The sequence below is a fragment of the Apiospora kogelbergensis genome, assembly GCF_038363985.1.
Source record: "Apiospora kogelbergensis strain CBS 113332 chromosome Unknown utg000005l_segment0_segment0, whole genome shotgun sequence".
NCBI lineage: Eukaryota > Fungi > Ascomycota > Sordariomycetes > Amphisphaeriales > Apiosporaceae > Apiospora > Apiospora kogelbergensis.
This window is the reverse complement of record NW_027117422.1, coordinates 623584-637664: the sequence shown is the minus strand read 5'-3', so window position 1 is coordinate 637664 and position 14081 is coordinate 623584. Positions and strand designations below refer to the sequence as shown.

General features: G+C 53.5%; 6 protein-coding genes across 6 annotated transcripts; all 6 read right to left on the bottom strand.

Annotated features, from left to right (window-relative positions):
- Positions 1-748: 748 nt before the first annotated feature.
- Positions 749-2086, bottom strand: PG998_006794 (uncharacterized protein; the record flags this gene model as incomplete). Its single annotated transcript, XM_066873610.1, has 1 exon — positions 749-2086. The coding sequence occupies one exon, from the start codon at positions 2084-2086 to the stop codon at positions 749-751; it is 1338 nt and encodes a 445-aa protein (XP_066729555.1).
- A 575-nt stretch (positions 2087-2661) lies between these two features.
- PG998_006793 (uncharacterized protein) lies at positions 2662-3894 on the bottom strand (the record flags this gene model as incomplete). The annotated part of the gene is made up of 1 exon (XM_066873609.1): positions 2662-3894. The coding sequence occupies one exon, from the start codon at positions 3892-3894 to the stop codon at positions 2662-2664; it is 1233 nt and encodes a 410-aa protein (XP_066729554.1).
- A 1203-nt stretch (positions 3895-5097) lies between these two features.
- Positions 5098-5992, bottom strand: PG998_006792 (uncharacterized protein; the record flags this gene model as incomplete). Its single annotated transcript, XM_066873608.1, has 2 exons — positions 5098-5707; positions 5775-5992. 2 exons carry the CDS (start codon positions 5990-5992, stop codon positions 5098-5100), a joined length of 828 nt encoding a protein of 275 aa, XP_066729553.1.
- A 623-nt stretch (positions 5993-6615) lies between these two features.
- PG998_006791 (uncharacterized protein) lies at positions 6616-7877 on the bottom strand (the record flags this gene model as incomplete). Its single annotated transcript, XM_066873607.1, has 3 exons — positions 6616-6714; positions 6968-7385; positions 7447-7877. The coding sequence occupies 3 exons, from the start codon at positions 7875-7877 to the stop codon at positions 6616-6618; spliced, it is 948 nt and encodes a 315-aa protein (XP_066729552.1).
- A 684-nt stretch (positions 7878-8561) lies between these two features.
- PG998_006790 (uncharacterized protein) lies at positions 8562-10291 on the bottom strand (the record flags this gene model as incomplete). Its single annotated transcript, XM_066873606.1, has 3 exons — positions 8562-9486; positions 9568-10017; positions 10113-10291. The coding sequence occupies 3 exons, from the start codon at positions 10289-10291 to the stop codon at positions 8562-8564; spliced, it is 1554 nt and encodes a 517-aa protein (XP_066729551.1).
- A 384-nt stretch (positions 10292-10675) lies between these two features.
- On the bottom strand, positions 10676-12594 carry PG998_006789 (uncharacterized protein; the record flags this gene model as incomplete). The annotated part of the gene is given in 2 exon segments (XM_066873605.1): positions 10676-11814; positions 11829-12594. 2 exon segments carry the CDS (start codon positions 12592-12594, stop codon positions 10676-10678), a joined length of 1905 nt encoding a protein of 634 aa, XP_066729550.1.
- Between the last annotated feature and the right edge of the window lie 1487 nt (positions 12595-14081).

The following is a 14081-nucleotide window of genomic DNA, read 5'->3' as shown; positions in this document are numbered from 1 at the left end:
AGTTGGTTACGCATGTTTCCTGTAATCTGGGACCGCTTTCTATGTCGTACACTCATCCAAATGGGAGCCGGATGAATTGTTGGTTGGTCCGGGGGATGTTGGCCCCTTACGTCTTGCGCGCTATCCCTTGATACATGCCGAACCTGGCCTCTCCCACTTAATACGAGTCAATACCAAAAGTCAACTCATGTCGCCCATCTTCCTCTAGAGCACGAGTAAAATCTGTACGAGTTGACCGGACCTCTATTTGCTCTTGGAATAAGGGCCGGGGCACAGGACAGGAATGACGGTAGGGGGCGGCCTGATGAGTCTCAACTGTACGACACCTTCGTCGCTGAGCACGACGGCCCAAATCTGGTCTTCACGCCTCGCGCTGAAGTCTGTAAGGATCTTGATCTCCAGGTTTAGTCAAGTGCTGGTCTATCTACCTCTCGCTGGCCGCTCAACCTAGGCTTCAGATGGCATGACGATCTTGCAATGAAGTGCATTTAATGTCAATCCTGGTCAGAACAAGACTGGCAATTAAGGTGAATGATATTTGGCAAAGCTCTCCCATTGATCATAACTCACTCTTATTAACAGATTACATGTGTATAAGCGGATATGATAACCAATTTAGGGATACAAGTGAAAGTACCTATTTCGTTGTCTTCTCACGCATGTCTTGACACCAGGTACGTGACGACATAAAATGTATATCGAAGAAAAGGTATCCGTCATTCTTCAAACATGGAAGTGAGGGCCACATCTACTCTGCATCTTTGAAAGACCCAACCCGATTGTACAAGGACTTGACCGCGTGGTCGACCAGATCCGCAAACACCTTCTCCTCCACATGCAAGCTCTCATCCTGCCACGGCCTATGTCCGAGGCTGGTAGTGTTGTGCGTTCGATAGTACCCCAGCCCGCGCTCGAGCGCAATGGCCCGCAACGCGTCCATCTCCAAGCCGGGCGGGAACATCTCGACGACGGCACCCCTGCTGCTGTTCATGAACAGGGCGTGCGTCAGACCGGCTCCGTGCACGCCAACGAGGACGTCCGTCCCGCGCGCGACTTTGATCTGCTCTGCGAACGCCAGGCCTGCGAAATCGACCGATTGCACCTGTACGCCATCCTGGCTGTAACGCGCGCGCAGCGCGCTTAGAAGACCATGTGCATTTTCCAGTGCACGGGTGGCGGTGCGGTTCACGAAGGTCAGAACCAGCGGGGCGCTCTCGCTTTGGGTGGGATCCCACGGCCTCTCCGTCGGCATTTGATAAAAATCCAGCACCCGTCTAACGAAGACTTCTCGTAACTGATTGAGGCAGTCGTGGTGATGCGGGTTGGGATGCCACACGGGATTGGCGCCGCCCGCCAACGGAAGGATTACGGTGTTGCCAGGGTTCATCAGCCACTCCGGATCGTCCTTGACCAGTTCGGCCAGCCGCTTGATAGGCCGGTCCGAAACGAGTTTCCACAGATCGAAGTAAGCCCCGTCATCGTGGTCATCCAGGATGACAATATGCGTGTTAGCCACGTCCTCCGGGGAGAACCGGGGCATACCTGTCTGGGGATCGCGGCTCATGCGAAGTACATCCATGGTGTACGTCAAGCTCATGATCTCATGGAGGCAGTGAAAAATATTGTCTGATCCCTCACGCTTGACCAGAATGGTAAATGTACGCTTCCCAGTGGACGGTGCAATGGTACCAAGGCCCCATCCAGTGGACTCTCCTTTTCTGGTAACAATGCTGAAGTAGCGGTCGAGAAGATCCCGCGGGCCAGTTTCGTACCAATACCAGTACAATGTCGAGAGCGGCACTTCGATATCCGGCTGCAAGGCACAGCCCAGCTGAAATTTGTTCGTCGAAGTATTGAAATTTGAGCCTTGGACAATGCAAAACGAGTCTCTGTTGCCGTCATGGAAATTTGGATGTGTATGGAAGCAAGTGATTTTCGACGGAGAGTTCGGCGAGCAGTAGCTGAACTCCCCGTCGCGGAACATCTCCAGGTACCGAGTAGTGTAGCGTTGGTCGCAATACGGCTCCTGTCTGGGGGCGTTGCCATATTCGGTTGGAATTGGGAGAGGTCGTGGCGTCGAGACCATTGATGATTGTGGTGTCGGGAGCGTCGATAGACGGGGCGAGGAGCCAATAGGTGATATGATGATGCTGTTCCTGTCTAACGTCTCTGACCCCGAGAAGTATGTTTTATGGCTAGAATGGAAAAAGACTAGACCGATCAATATCCAGAGGGCAACACAAACAACAGAGTGGCGTGGCCGCCAGCCCAGCCGTCTAGCGGCTTGCGACATGCGGTTCATATTAATAGTTAATAGGGGGAAGTGGCTTTAAATTACTACCTGTAGGTTGAAGGAAAACAATCGCAATGGGAAAATGGAGAAGAGCCCCAATACCAGCTAGAAAACGTCACCTTTTGACAGAAGTAGCTTCTCTACTTGAATCATTGAAAGTCAATAAGCGGCAGGCAGGACTTGTACCAAGCTTTGACTCTTTTAGTTTTGGAAACCACCAAAAGAGCCACTCAATTTACACAAATGGAATCGGTAAGTTTGCATTACCCTTGGTATTATTCCTGTGATATTTTGTACCGCTTCTGGCAGATGTGGTAGATGTGAAATGCCACCCATTATTTATTTTCTTGTGCATGAAGGATTGGCTCCTACCAACAATCCTGCAGAAGCATGGCCTCTCGCCTCCCCAGGCGTGTGGTGGCACAGTCTGGGGTCTTGCACCAAGAAACGCCCTCGCTGACCGGGCTCCGGATGAAAGCGTCGTCACCATAAGTGGCCGGGTCCAGCTTGGTTAAGAACTCGCGAGTCGGGGTCTGTGAGTATGGAATTCTGACAATCTGCCTGACAACGAGTACTGGACACTTGGGTGTGAGGCAAGTAGAGCTGGGCCGAATATCGCGGTTGAGGCCCACTGCGATTTGGCAGTCACATGAGCCGCAATTGAATACCGAGTAGAGTCTCCTGTTCAGCTTATTGTAGGTTTTGAAGGTCACCAGGCCACAGTAGCGGGAGAGGGCCCGGGTGAGAGCTCTCACCACTTCCGGGTTGTCGAGCCGCAAGTGTGGGCACAGATACTGGTACTCGGCGTTGTTGCAAAACTCGCGTACCCTGTCGAAGTAGAGTTCGTTGCCCATCTCCAGATGGTGGCGGGATAATCTGGGCAGCGTCCGGCTGTGTTGGAGTATTACCTTGGACCCGTCGTAGGTGTAGTGGAGGCCGGTGCCGTAGCTTGTCTTGTCGTCTTCGCACGTGGGGCATGGAAAGTAGGGGTACTTGTACTTCCCAGGCGGCGCCCACCGGGTGAAATAGGTGGACACGAGCTCATACCAGTCCAGAGTGAAGTGCGGGCACAGCCGGACTTGACCGGTCCAGCCAAGACAGGAGGCACTCTTTGCGAAGACGGGACACTTGTTGAACAGGACAATTCCGTGGAACGATTGGCACGTGAAGCAATAGTGCTTCTCCTCCAACTTTGACACACGTGCTCCTTGATTGTAAAATCTCAACGTGAGGCATTCTTCACAGAACTGATCCCTTTGAAGCAGGCTAGACAGTTCGTGTAGTGGTGGGGATACAAACGGCTGGAGGGGGTTCAACATTTTCCAAAACTCCACCCTCAGCTCCTGTCTTTGCTTGAAGAAACCATCTTCACAAAAGTCTCGGAGACGTCGCGAACATTGGGAGAGGCAATGGAAGCTGTCGAAACGGAGTAGATCGCATATTTCGAATAACAGCTCGTCTGGTAGATGCTCTAGTCGAGATTGTGCAGGGGGGCGGGGAAGAGTCCGAGGATGGAAAAGGTCTTGCAGAAGGAAAGAGATGGTTCCCACGGATATGTAGGTCGGTACCCACACGCGATCGAGAATTCGGATGGAAGTCATGGCTGTGTGCTACGCAGGGCTCGTTATTTCTGCTGGGCCAACTTTTGATATGAATGGGGAAAGATGGATGGAAAATGGAGAAGAGTTAAAGAATGGCTTATACGCCGAGAGACCAAGAACAACTCAACGGGAATTCTGCTTACCTACAGACAGTTATATGATAAAAGATAAAAAGCTTTTCATCTCTTTTAAGTTGGCAGATCCAACTCAAACCGAAAGGAGAAAAGGAAAAAGGGGGTACGAAGCTATAAAATATTAGTGATTCGAACCAAATCTTGCAACATATATTTCCGGCAGATGCAGTACTGAAGAACCAAAACACACAATTTAAGATTTCAATATTCAGATGGTTTTGTTTCCTTTGGGTTGACAGCTTGACATCGAACTGAAAAAAAAGAATCTCTTATCTGAACTAAACATTATCTCAAGAACTGTGTCACTGATGCCACGAAGGCAAAGACACCCTTCTATCACTTCACCTAGCGAGGCCAGGGACTTTGAACAGCTCCACCGAATGCTGATCTTTTGGTTGATTATCAATCCGTACGAAGGAGCCCATTTCGCTGTCACCGCTCATCCTGCGCCGGTTCGGATGCCGGCGGCGCTCCGATAAATCAGCGCCAATGGGCTGCGCAGTATTGCCGCTCAGATTGGTTGTCCGACTAGAAATAGTTCCCCTCCACCCTACTTTGGCCTAAAACACCTTGTGATTGTTGGTCTGTTAAATCTAGTGCCATTATCAGGTGACTATTACGACTGAGCCGTGGCGAATGCAGTAGTTGGGATGTCGTATTTCAAAGAGGGAGAAGAATAAGACATGTAGAAGTGGCAGGCCGTAAAATACTGGAAGACGGTTGGAGTTGGTGTTGGTTAAACAATCCCAGCGGCGGTCTTCCTTTTCCTACATAGGAAGGCCGGTGTTACTTAAACCAACACGGAATGCTGCTGGCATCAAGTAATGCGACATTGCCGTCGCGGCTGCCGGCTTGGCGGACACAAATAAGGGGGCGAGCGGCGCAGCAATCAAACAAGACTTCACGTGTTACTGACAAATCCGAGGCTCGGGGTCCATTGACCCAGATCCCCCGAGCGGTTGCGAATTGCTGCAGGAGCCCGGCGTGGAAGCTGCAAATGTGCGGGAGGAAATAACCTATCTCGTCTGTCTTGCCTTTAAAACATCATATGCTGGAAATTGAGGAGATACTACGTTAATGCGTTGGCAGCAATCGAATTCCCTTCCTTTTCAGCCCTTTCCTTCCGCTCACTGTAACGGTCCGCAAACAGATCGAAGTGTTGACGCATGATGATGGTGTACTTGACGAACTCCTCCATGCAGTCGACCAAGCGATCGCGGTTGCCGCTCGGCAAAAGCCTCGCCTCCCCATCGCCGCTGCCGCCCTCGTCTTCGAACTGCCGGTACGCGGCGGGGATGCTGGACTGGTTGGGGATGAGGAACATGCGCATCCAGCGGCCCAGGACGCGCAGGCTGTTGACCGTGTTGAACGACTGGCTGCCGCCGTTGACCTGCACGAGGGCCAGCGTGCGGCCCTGGGTGGGGCGGACGGACCCCGTGGCGAGCGGGATCCAGTCGATCTGGTTCTTGAAGACGGCCGTCAGGTTGCCGTGCTGCTCGGGCGAGCACCAGACGTGGCCGTCGCTCCAGCGCGACAGCTCCCGCAGCTCCTGCACGGCCGCGTGCTCCGCCGGCACCGAGTCCCGGATCGGGAGGTTGGAGGGGTCGTAGATGCGCACGTCGCAGCCCAGTCGGTGGAGGATGCGGGCTGCTTCGAAGGCGGCAAGCTTCGAATACGACCTGTTATGGTTGCGTCAGTTGCTGGTCCTCATGGTCATGGCCTGTCTCAAAGCTGATGATCTCTGACCTTTTCCTCAGGCTCCCATACAAGACGAGGACTTTGAGTCTTGACCCGGTCTTTGCCAAGTCATCTCGAACCATAGCCGTTGCAGTGTCCAGCTCCAGGTCCGTGACCCAGTCGGGGACCTCTGGTTGGGGATGCTGTAAGAATGGTCGGTACTTGGCTCTGATATCAGCATCGTCTTGATCCGGAGAAAGACATATACATGGGAGTTGGTCAGACATGTTTCTTTCAACGCGTATCTCGCCAGTTTCTCTAGAGACTTGTGAAGGCGTGTTCCCAAACAAGGCAAAGTTTAAGACCCAGCTATAAAATTTGACAACCAAGTAAGTCGATGTAAATGAGAGGGAGTGAAAGTTCTATTGGCGTTGGTCTTACACGGCCCCCCTTTTCTAGAAGGGTGGGCCCTAGAACAAGGTCGACTCCACGTTCTGAGAGTCCGGCCGACCAATCACATCAGGGGCGTGACATCTACACTTGCTCTATTCGGGGGACTGACTCGGACGACAAACTTCGACAGGCTTTTGAGCCGCCAAACAAGCAATCACCGCCGCTGCTTGGTGGCTCCCCGGCTCCCTCAGAATGAGCCTCCCGATACTCTGGGCCTTTTCTCGCATTTCCGCACTGTTTGGTCCATCCACAACGTCCAAAAATGCCTTGCTTAAGCCCTGGACGCTCCATTCAGGCGCCGTACCACGCGTGGCGTAAATCCCAACGCCCGTCAATTCTGCAAGCATTGCATAGTTGTACAGATCCACCCACATCGGCGCAATAACGTGAGGTACACCTCCACTAGCTTTCGATTAGTACATCTGCCTTGTGTTAATAGAGAAGACTAAGGGCTGTCTTACGCCAAAGCCTCGTGGTAGGAGTTGGCCCCTCCGTGGTGAACCGAGGCTATGATCTGCCCCGTTTCGAACATGGCCGTGGAGTCAATTGTCAGCCACTGCCATGCTACAATTAGTGATGTTTCTAATTTTGATGACTTGGGCTATACCTACTGGGGAGATCCGTAATCTGCCCTCCTTCACATATTTCTCCAGAGGGGCTCTGAAATCGTCATCCAAAGGAGACAGGGGGAGAGCTTCCAGAGTACCTGGACCTGCATTGGAAATATCAGTCAGTGAGGGGAAGTAGGTGATATTCAGGGGGCTTCGTCGCATCGCGAGGAAGGATCTTGGGATCGGTGTACCACTGACCTTTGTCTGGGCAAGCACTACCTGGATGGCTTGAGCCATTACACTCGCCCTGTCTTGGGTGTATGTGTACATGCTACCCATATTGACGAGCAACGTGGGTGCCCTTTGAAGCCATTCAGCAAGTTCTGGATCTTGCTGTGCTGCCGCAGCCGACCTGAGGACGATAGAATTCGTGCCCACGAATCCTTCGGGTATGACATCGAGAGGCAGGGTGGCGCCTGGTATATGGGGCGCGATCCAAAGTTCTCTGCCGTCTAGGAATGCCTTTGACGTATACACCCCTGGGTTCGGGAGAAGCGAAGTCGCTCGTCTCCACCACTGAGGCAACATATCCACGATGTATGTCTGACGCAGCCCGAGATATATGTTCTCCGGAATGCGATGCCATGGTACAGGAAACGGGGCATCGCTGCCTACGCTGATCAGGTGGCGAAGGTTAGCGCTAGCGGCTTACGTACCACTACAACAGCGGAGCTTACCTGGGGTATTTCCAGAAGCCCTGGCCATTGGGCTGTTCAAAAGCCAGGTCATCGGACAGACTGCCAGGGGCAATGAATACATGCCGTCGGCTTCCAACGCGCGTGGCGTCTATGGCTGGCCTGAAGATGGTGTCGAGCACAATGACGGCCGGATGCACCTCACTTATCAGCGTCTGGATTTCTCTGTGAAGATACTGGAATGCCTCGCCCACCCATGGCGAGATAGCGGTCCGAAGGATGTCGTCCCGTCTGGCATGCCCTTTGAAGCCGGGCTTGTGCTCGGCCCATCCCGTAACGAGATTCTCGAGACCAATTGCCCTCGCGGTGGCCTCCATGTAGCTCTGCCCACTGATCGTGTGGAAGGTGATTCCGGGAGCAGAGGTATCGTGCAGTCTGGCAAGAGAGGATACGCGGTCGATCTTGGCCGACATCTCGGGGAAGGACGCGTAGTGGACATGGACCGACGGGTGCCTCTCGATGAGCGATTGAGCTGTCGCCAAATGCACATTGCTAAGGCCAGATTGGGAGTTGGTCAGGAACAAGACGGTATTGTTGAATCCATATGCATAGTTAGAATGAATTGGTTTGTTGTTCGACAGTACGCGTAGCTTCAAGTCGGCAAACAGGGCTGCGAACACGACAACCACCACGGCCACTGTGGTAAATAGTCGTCTCATCATCCTCAAATAGTGTTGCTGCGTTAAAGAGACACATAAACGTCTTGATACTAGACTGACCCGTGAACTATCATGGTTTGGTTCATACCCAGCCGAGTCTGATGTCAGAATGGGGTGGGGAAAATACCTCCGTTCTCGCTATCCACCCATCCAGCTGCTTACAATTCTTCTGCGGCAATCGTGTCAGACGGCTCGAGGTGCTACAATCTCCCCTCCTTTGCAGGGTGTGTACCACGGAGCCAATCAGCACAGGCAATGGATTTTGAAACCAAACTCTAGAGCGATCGAAAACAGGGATCTCAAGGTTTAGTAGGCACCCCTTGTATGTCTAATAAGCGCTTCTTATCAATTCAACATCTAGGAGACTGGGAACATGTTCAGCTAAGTTTACTCTACATACGCGATTGAAACTTCCCCTGTTACACGGTCTTTGCATCATCAATGGCCACCCCCGGGGCTATCCTCCGCAACAAGGTCGAAGCCCCTGTTTGATTCAGAAAAGCACACATGGTAATTCTGATCGTCTCTTGGCGTGATCCGAACCTGTACCACATCTCTGGGGACTGGCATCGTCGTAGTCATCGGAGCTGACTTCCGTGGCATGACCCACTTGTCGCCTCCGGCTGGCTCAATGTCAAACCGGAGGAGCAGTAATGCCGCAAATGACAGGACCTCGGTGGTGACAAAATGGCGCCCAGGGCAGAGCACTGTCCCACCACCGAAGGACCGAAACGCCGCAGGGTTCGTCCGCTTCTCCCTTGCGCCGGGGGTACGCAGGAAACGGCGGTGGTTGAAAATCCCTACCGTTGGTCCCCATAGTGAGGGGTCACTGTGCTGCACCGGGACGGCTGTCATGACGGTGGCGCCCTTCTTCAGGAGGTATTTGTCGATGGTGATATCCTGCATAACCACCCGGGCGCTGATGCCGACGTGCTCGTAGCGAAGGGTTTCCTGCCAAGTCGAAAGGAGAACAGGGCACAAGGTCTTAACATTCGCCAGGTCGACATGTCTGCCGTCTCCATCGACTTGCATTAACCGTTCTACCTCCTCCCTACAGTCGCCAAGGACAGCCGGGTCAGAGAAGATGTGGTAGATCATCCAGAATGCGGCCGGTATGCTGTTGGCCAGCTGAGCTGCCATCTGCCCAATTTCCGTGGCAGCAAGGTCTCTATCGCGCAGGCCATGAACCGTGTTGTGTTCATGACGGCAACGAACGAGAACTGATCCTTGCAGATACCCGTTTTCTTCGAAGTATCTCTCAAAGGCCGGGATGAGAAGCTGTTCACGAGCATTATGGCCCTTGCGAGCAAACATGTGTGGCCATACTTTGAGCATGTGTACCATGATGGTTGGCTCAAAATCACTAGAGGGTGGTTAGCCTGATGTCAACTTGGCCGCGGGACACACAGTCGGTAGTTTCAGAAGACCAGAAGGCAAAACTCACTACCATGCTTGCTCGAGCTTGGGATCACGAAAGGGGTTCTTCGGCCCATATATGGACTCGGTTGTAGCCATGAAGAACTCCCTGCGGACCCATGAAAACAGATCAACTGTAGTTGGACCACCTTGAGCCAACCTCTTGGTCGCATTCGAAAGGTATCGGATCGCCGCACCGTTCAGGGAATCAAGCCCCGGGCCAGGAGCAAGGGCCGGATGAGTTGACAGGATGAAGGTTGAGAGGTAGGAATCACTTTCGAACATCCGTTTCGAACCGATAATAGCATTCCCAGCGGGACCTACGCCCATTACCGCGTCCGCAGCTTGCGCCTCGATTGGCGCAAAGGCGATGGTCTTGATCTGTCTCTGGATCTGTGATATAAAATGGAGAGAATTGACGACGTAAACGCGTTGGCCGGGCATTCTTAGGGTGTATATCGGAAGGTCATACCGGTCCCTATTTGGATATTAACTGTGAGCAATGGCCTCTTTTACAGGACTAAAACCATGTTTGGTTGGTTTAGACGGATATGATAAATGTCAACAACTGACCTTAGGTTTACCATGAAGTTCTGCATGCCATGGATGAAACCGAACAGTGGACTGATGAAGGGAATTGTCTTGGCGACCGCCGGCGGCTCCTGGATATGTTGGGTGAGCCGGAGCAGGATAGCAAAGAATGTGTAGGTGACGCTCAGGAAACCAAGGACTAATGTGAGTGCAGTGGCCATTTTCGGACTTCCATATGTATTAACGCAGTTATAGGAAGAGAAAATAGCGTGGCAGTGTGATCAACCGTGTTTTGATAATATTTTGGGAGCAAGATTGACAAAGATGGTCGAGGGACAATAATTGCTGCCCTTGTTGTGGGACGACCAAACCTCCCTATGTGTTGGTGTTACTAGATTGAATCCAAAGTCCTTCCCAACAGTGTGGCATTGAAGCCGTGTAACACTACATGTTGTGGCAGCGGTCCGTATCCCTTGCTTAAGAATCGGAGTGCGTGAATGCACAAACCTCCTTGGGTACTTGCCTAATTTAAGGAGTCAGAAGGTAAGGGGCAAAAAGGAGATAAAAACCATTGCTGGACAGGTTCCCTTACTTAAGTGGATTTATTATAACCGGCTCCTGACTCCCTTCGCGTCAAGGAATCGCTGCGGCACCGGTACATGAACCGCACGCAAGAACTCAGCAAACCCCTTTCCCAAGCAATCCAGCCTGGCCGAGCTGCTCACCCCGCGCCCAAGCGCCCCATAAACCACGAAATGCACGGCACGAATCTCAGGAAGCTCGATGCGTTCAATGTGGTAGGCCGCATCCCAGTCATTCCCCATCATCTGCTTGATCCGGTCCCGGGTCAGGAAGCTGCGCATCCACTGCCACGTCTCGTCGTTGTTAAGACGGGCGCGTGGCGTGAAGCCCACGTTCACGTTCGCGCCCTTGTCGCCGGACCGAGCCAGCAACACGTCCCCTAGCGGAACTGCCTTCGCGGGTCCAAAGGTATCGAGGGAGCGAGGGTTGACCGGGTCGTAACTTGACCGCGGCGCCAGGGGCTCCGTGGTCTTGGGGCTGCCAACTTCTATCTTCTGTATAGAAGGCGAAACAGTGGCATCACTGTCCATCTTCAGAAGGTTAACGCTTTCTCGAAGGCGGTCCTGCCGCACGAGGGCAGGGAAGAAACCTAGAAAGGGAATCGGGTTCATAATGAGCCGCCAATCTAGTGTGCCTCCCATTCCAGGAGAATGCTGCATGAAATTGTAGGTCCAGGCCGCAAAGACCCGGCGCACGGCCTCCGCGGTTGCGGCCTGGACGAAGATTCGCAGGTATGTCGTGGCTTGAAGTTGGCTCTGGGGGTTAGTCTGTGGCACACCGACACACTGGAAGTCGAGGACGTCAATATCCTTCTCACACTTCCACTTCCTCAGTTGGCTCCGCACCTGCGCCTCGAGCAGGTCATACTTCTGCGGCGTCGCGTACCCCACGGCGTTAACCGTATGCTCGCCCTGGTAGCCGCCCCGATAGAACACAGCGAGCTTGGTGGTCGGGGGTGGCGGGTAGCCTTTGACCCCCGAGACGTGCACGCGGCTGTCGCCGACCCGGCGGACCGCGACATGGGCCAAGTCGGCCTTGACGTCGCTGTTGAGGTACACGTTGCCCTGCAGCTCGTACAGCAGCTGGCACTTGACCGTCTCCTCGGTGACGACGCCGCGCAGCGCCCGTGCTTGGTGACGACGCACGCGCCGCCCGCGTCGACCTCGGCGATGGGACAGGCGATGCCCAGCAGGTCGCGCCCGACGTCGTGCTCGTCGAAGCCCGCGAAGTTGCCGCCCGTCACGTAGTAGCTGCACTCGATCAGGTGGCCGGCCACCAGCGCGCCCGCGAGCCGGTCGAAGTCCCCGTCGCACCAGCCGTGCCACCACGCCGCGGCGCCCATGACTGGTGATGCGTCGGCCACGCGCCCGCAGATGATGATGTCGGCGCCGGCGTCGAGGCCGGCCCGGATGGCGCGGCAGCCAAGGTACGCGTTAGCCGCAACAATCTTCTTGCGGGGGTCGTCGAGGAAGCTGGCCGTGCCGTCTGCGAACTTGACCTCGGCATTCTCTGCGTCCAGGTGGGGTAGGCGGCCCTGTGCGTCGGGCCGCAGGAGCTCCCTGACATCCGGTAGCAGGTTGTCGCCCTCGACCCAAGCGATTTGGAGCTTCGCAGTAAGACCTCCGAGTCGGCGGGCTTCCTCTGCGCATTTGACTGCCAGGCCCTTGGGGTTCAGCCCGCCGCCGTTGATGACGACTTTGATGCGGCGCTCGGCGACCACCTTGAGGGACTTCTGCAACCCGTCCCAGGCGCTAGCAACCCAGCCCGGGTGCCGCCCTTCGGCGTAGGCGTCGGCGGCTTGGGCGAGATTGGCCTCGGCCAGGTAGTCTCCGGTGATGACGTCGATGGGGCCCGACACGGCTTGCTCGTACATGATGTCGCCGGGGTCCACAGAGGCCCCGCTGCAATTCCCTATACGGACCGGCCGTCGAGGTGAAGCCATGTTTGCTTTGGTCTTGTTGGAATGCCGGCACGGGACGAACGCTATGGATGTAAACCGAAAAGCGACAATGAATAGCTTCCATCTACCATTGCAGATGAAATATCATAATCCGAAGTCGAACTTGATAGTTCCCAGTTAATTTACACAATCGATCTCCGAAAGGTCATGACGCGGGCAAGCCTGGGTTCTCCGCATTAGGATTCGCGAACCTCGGCACGGCCAGCGCCACTTTGGAGATGATTTCATGCCTTCCCATCCCATATGTGACGCTAGCTGAAGCTTTATGTTCGACCATCGTCTGACGGACAGAAAGTCAAAACCTAGAATGAACATCATCTTTGCTCGTTGCTTATTTTGAGTAACGTAAGCAATGTGCTCCATTAAGCAGGACGGCGCGGCAATTCGAAGGAAAACAGTTTCCACTTCCACGTGGTTTTCGAGCACCCCATAGATATCGTCAAAGCGCAGGGCTGATGCATGGCATCGTGAAACTCATGGCGGCTGATTCGCCCTTACTGGCCCCTGGATCCCTAGCTGTGCACGCACAGACAGAGTTCGTAGGATGCTTTCGGTTCCTTGCATCTGCAAGATCAAGTAGACCGTTGTAGATAATGTAAGGGTTATCAACGTCAGTCTTCAGCTGCGTGCTAGACGCTTCTCGCAACTCCCTCCGAAGGGCTTCAGTCAACAGAGATCCTCGCATGTCGGCGACGCCACAAGGAGAATGAGATATCGAGGGTTTCTCCCTGATCAATATGTCTATTACATAGCCTATGGTGCATAATTGTGGGTGTACCGGGGATTCCCCTCATTGGGTGTGACTCCCATCCAATTGCAACGTTCCCCTTTTTTCATACCCCAAAATGTGGATAGACAATCATCAGGAAGACAGGGTATAATGGAAGCTTATTCGATCTTGAATTCTGACGTAAGAAGTCTTTTTACCGGAACTGGAAATACCGGTAGTACGATTTTCCCTCGGGAATAGGGGTTAAGATGTCATCGCGGGCCTCTATAGTCTGCCTACCAATATATCCCTTGTCCGGCTTTGGTATCGTACATTTGCAAGCATGCGATATGACTTTGTACCTCACCATCTCCCAGTTTCGTGCTTATGGATAATCATGGAATCTCATCGTGTTGTATCAGTCAAATGGAGGAAAAAGCTTGATCATGCGCAATCTATGGAGTCGAGATCATGTTTGAACCTATATTCTGCATTTCGGCCGGAGTGCCATCCAATCAGAAGACTTGTCCTCACTCACCCACCAATGTATTGCATACGTGACCTATGACCCGAAAGGGTAACACGTATTTGTGAGCGTCCCTAGATGAGACCCCAGACCTGAGTTTCGATACTCTGTTCTAGTTTCTTGAAGGGATACTGGATGTGCAATCGAGACAACCCTATACTTGGTACTTATGCAGGGTGATATCAGCCTGCCGGAGTAACTATCCCTTCCCTAAATATAAGAGAAGGCTCATCA